At 34.8% G+C, this 4,606-nt stretch overlaps 1 protein-coding gene across 1 annotated transcript; it reads right to left on the reverse strand.

Annotated features, from left to right (window-relative positions):
* Positions 1–532: 532 nt before the first annotated feature.
* Positions 533–1,520, reverse strand: LOC145331762 (uncharacterized). Its single transcript, XM_080176603.1, has 2 exons — positions 1,447–1,520; positions 533–1,230 (listed from the first exon to the last, which is right to left on the reverse strand). Exon 2 carries the CDS (start codon positions 1,227–1,229, stop codon positions 564–566), a length of 666 nt encoding a protein of 221 aa, XP_080032729.1. The 5' UTR covers position 1,230; positions 1,447–1,520; the 3' UTR covers positions 533–563.
* Positions 1,521–4,606: the final 3,086 nt, after the last annotated feature.

The following is a 4,606-nucleotide window of genomic DNA, read 5'->3' on the forward strand; positions in this document are numbered from 1 at the left end:
TACCCCCCTTTGAATTAAATTGGTTAAATTAAAGGTTAAAAAAATTCATATTTCAAATTCCAAGATTCAAATAGATTGAATTAAGAAGGTTTCGTGATTCGCAAAATTCACATTTCATTGATCGATTGATTTGCCAAGGTAAACCCATACCAAGGTAATACCATTTAGAGCGCTCACACTAGTGAGATTTATGTGCTAGTTATATGAATAAAATAAGCTTAAATTGTCTTATATAGCTCTTCGAGCTGGAAAATTACTTGAAAAATGCATATTAGTAAAGCATTAATTGTTTTTTGATAAATAATTCCCAAAAATATTATACTTTTGCCCGTTTTTTTACTTGTTTTTTCACATAACGCAAGCGCGTCGTTAGAACCCCTATATAACAACAAAATTTATGGAAAGAGAGGAATTCGTCGGACGAGGGAGAGCCCGTACCGAGTGAAAGACGACGGAGAAACGAGTGCGGGGAAAGCTATAACCATCGCAGTTAATAGATTCTTCCAATTTGTAATATTTACAAAAAGTCTTGCTTTATTCATTATTGTAATTGCTCCAATAATTCATAATAAACTCTCATTGGCCAGAACAATTAAACTCCTACCTTTCATTTTAATTTTTTCTTCTCCATTTAATTTCTTGCCTTTTTTCTTCTGGACTATGCGCAATATAGTGGTGTTGTTAGGCCGGCCAGGTGGCCTTCCTGCACCTTTATTTTCCTCTGCACTTAATGAACTTTCCTGTAAATACTGCTTGATGATCTGTAACTGTTCAGCTGTTGGTTTTGCCTTCTTAGCAGAGGGTTTCCTTTTATTTTTTTCAGTACTGTCTGTTGGCTGGCCTTCGTCAATTGGGGGTAAGGTTTGTTTATTCTTGCCCTTGCCCTTGCCCTTGCCCTTGCCCTTGCCCTTGGGAGGAGGAGAACACCCCGACGACGATGATGATGAACAATGTAGCGGTGTACTATGATCTGGATACAGAAAAGTATCAATACCTGTGGCCGTAGGGGTAATTGGAATGGGCATAGTCGTCTGTTGGGCGGCGAGGGGTATTTCAGGTAGATCAGGTGGTTGATATACATCTGTTTCTTCAAGTCTGAGGCCCAGGGAACTATCATGCCTATACCGCTTAGTTAAGTGATAATCATATTCATTATTATCACTAGCAGTACCTTGGTAATGGACCTGGTAATCAAGTTCTTCGACACCTGACAGGACAGACACATCCATACTGAAATAAAATAGCTTCAATTTTAATAATAGTTATTTTATAGGAGGGGGAATATTTTAAATCTGATTTTCTAAAGAGTAAAGAAATATTTTTCTTGGGACAACCTCCCCAAAAATAGTTTAAAAAAACCTTCCCAGGACCTATAAGAAGCTTAATTGTGAAGGAGAACAATATCGGTTCAGAGGTTAGCGAGATCCCTCGGCTCCTAGTATTTACCTTGGCTGGCCTTTCTTCCGCTTATTAGTTGTACTTCCTGAAGTTGAAGCCGAAGGTGTATGAGTGGCTGTGGAACTAAAATAAAATAATTTAATTATACTACATTTATAATATTATTAGCTAAGTTAATTACGTTATAAGGACGGTGAAAATGGTTTTATTTTCAATGGGAGGAGTTTCAGTGTCTGTCTACAAACCAAACAAATTTTTATGGTGTTTAAATGGGTGGAGTTGTAGCGGCAGGCGGTGAAACAGAAAACGTAATTTTAACTCCAGTCTCCACCCACCCACATTTCATCACTGTTCGTAGAGTCTATCTATTTTATTTTTAGTACATTTAGAAAGCAACTCTATAATCATTACCAGAATTTTCCGTAGATCCATAAAACCGATCCTAGTTATAGAAAAGCTTCGCTACGGGTCTATAGGATAATAGTAAATTAGTAAGTAATAATATTGTAAACCGATCCTAGTTAAAGAAAAGCTTCGCTACGGGTCTATAGGATAATAAGTAAATTAGTAAGTAATAATATTGTAAGAAAGCCATAATTTATAAATATAGGCGGGCGGCCCGCGGGGAAAACAATAATAAGATCTCATCTCATATTTCTTACTAAGTTGACCCTTTCCTCCACATTCCCTTCGCCGGCTTCCTTTTAATATGATTCTGGTGACAGGTCATAAAGGCCCCCCCCCCAAAAAAAAAGGGTTGATTTGACGACGATATATATAATAGATAATGATATTCTTCCCTCCCCCAAGATTTTTAGTTCTTTCTTTTTTAAATTTAAATTTTTTAAATCATAAATCATAAAAAAGCTATCCGTTTTAAGATTAATCTGCAAGGGTTAAGCATATAATTAACCTATAATAACCTATATCAGACACACAAACACACATCCTGTTACTTTAGTATATAAGGATTTTTAAAAACGCTTTGCCGTAAAAATTAACGGGTTAAAAACGCAAAAACAAGGATGACTACATCCATAAATTCCAAGCCATGAAAAGTAAAATATAGTATTATTATTATATATAACTTTATACTTTTTAACTTTTTTTTAAATAAATATACTTACCAGGGACCTAAAGGGATAAGACAATGACCTATAAATTGATGTACATCCCCAATGATGATACACAAAATTGGAGTACTGATTCCTATTACAATAAGGTACAGTATTTTAAGCAAAGCAATCTCTATAATCAAGTCCTAAAAATGTCAGTATGTCCGTAAACAGTATTCTGTATTTAAGAAGTTTTGCATAACGTTTAATTATTATTTTGTCAAAACTTGTGTATTTATATTTTGTATATTCCTATTACAATAAGGTACAGTATTTTAAGCAAAGCAATCTCTATAATCAAGTCCTAAAAATGTCAGTATGTCCGTAAACAGTATTCTTCGCTTTTATGGATATTGTCATCCTTGTTTATAATGATACTTTTTTGTTGCAATAATTATTGCACTTTTGAATATTTTCTTTAAAACCCGTGAATAATACGTAATTAATACTTTTTAGTATGTAGCTACTCAATAATTCACTTTGTCAGTCTGTAACGCTATTGGAGAAATGTAATTTTCTCTGCTGCTATTTTCGTTTTTATTTATGTAAATAAATCAGAAATAGCTTCGCTTCAAAAGTTAGTTTCTATAGTTTTACTTTTAACATATTATAGACAATGACATTTTCGTTTTTATTTATGTACTTTCCTAGGAGTTTTATGAAGGCTTTTTGACCAATTATACAAAGATATGATGATAGTAACCAAATTTAGATAATCACTTTAATAATTTTAGTTCTTTCTTTTTGTCTGTCTATCTTTTATTAAATACAAATCGTAAAATTCGGAATAACTATATACGGTTTTTTTGGACTTCAGTTGAAAGAAATCGTTTTTACTTTCCGGTCATACGCTTATAATACGATGTGATAATTTGATAAATGTCTATTTTTTGAATTAAATTTATCGCCTGGACAGACATACTTACAAAGCTATGTTCATATATATTTAAGATTTTAGATTATTTTGTTTCCCTTCAGTATTTTATTTTTTTTGGAGCGAAGCTATTTCATAATTAAGTTTTTTTTTATAGACATTTTTCCGACATAGACATTTTATACATTTTATAGACATAATATATAATTTAAAAGAAAGATCAAATAACTATTGACTATTCTTTTATTTTTGCCTTTGACCGGTATGACCGGCGCAAATAAAAGAAGACAGAAGTCTCCACCCACTTGGTTATATAAACTTATAAAGGCAGGTATGACACCATGTTATCTCAGTAATAAAAAATTCGTAATCAAGTCAACTTGTCAAGTCGTAGTCAACATATTTATATTTTATTTATATAAATTATAATGGTGGCAGTTACCCGCAACAAGACCCGTGCCAGAACAACAATAAATGCAGGCGATAATTCACGAGTTGTCGTGAATGTCGCCAATTCCAGGCCTGAGGAGGAACTGCCAGCTCTGGCCCGTGGCAGGCCTAGGGGACGCGGCCGCCGAGTTCCAGCACAGCAGCCAGCAGCGCAGCAGCCGGAACCGGAAGCAGCCCCCGTACAACCACCGCCAGCTCCGGCCCGCGGCAGGCCTAGGGGACGCGGCCGCCGAGTTCCAGCACAGCAGCCAGCAGCGCAGCAGCCGGAACCGGAAGCAGCCCCCGTACAACCACCGCCAGCCGCCGTACTCCCGCCTGGAATTTCAATTTTAAATTTTTCTGGCCATGTTGAGGGTGTGAACTTGACATTTACTAATGTCACGTTCAATGTCACCAACTGCCCCCATCGCCATCATGACCAGTAAATAACTCTAACTGCCTTCATGCCTTCATGCCTTCATGCCATCATCCACTCATTGTATATACCAGTAACCATCATTATAATTGTAAATAAGAAACCACAAGTCATCATTCCATAACCAGTAACCTGCAACCAACATTATATAATTATAATTGTAAATAAGTAAAGAAACCAGTATTTTTAAACCTTATTATTATTTGTAAATTGTAACAGTCATGACTCATTTTTGTAACTCGTTATTTAAATTCTAACTAATAACTATTGTAAATAATAAATTTAAAAATAGTAACTTTCTGAATTTTCTTATTGGTGGATAAAATATTACAGAGTAGCTTTGTAACTAAAAAT

Source organism: Acartia tonsa, chromosome 1 (assembly GCF_053477335.1).
Source record: "Acartia tonsa isolate MP-2025a chromosome 1, ASM5347733v1, whole genome shotgun sequence".
Lineage (NCBI taxonomy): Eukaryota > Metazoa > Arthropoda > Copepoda > Calanoida > Acartiidae > Acartia > Acartia tonsa.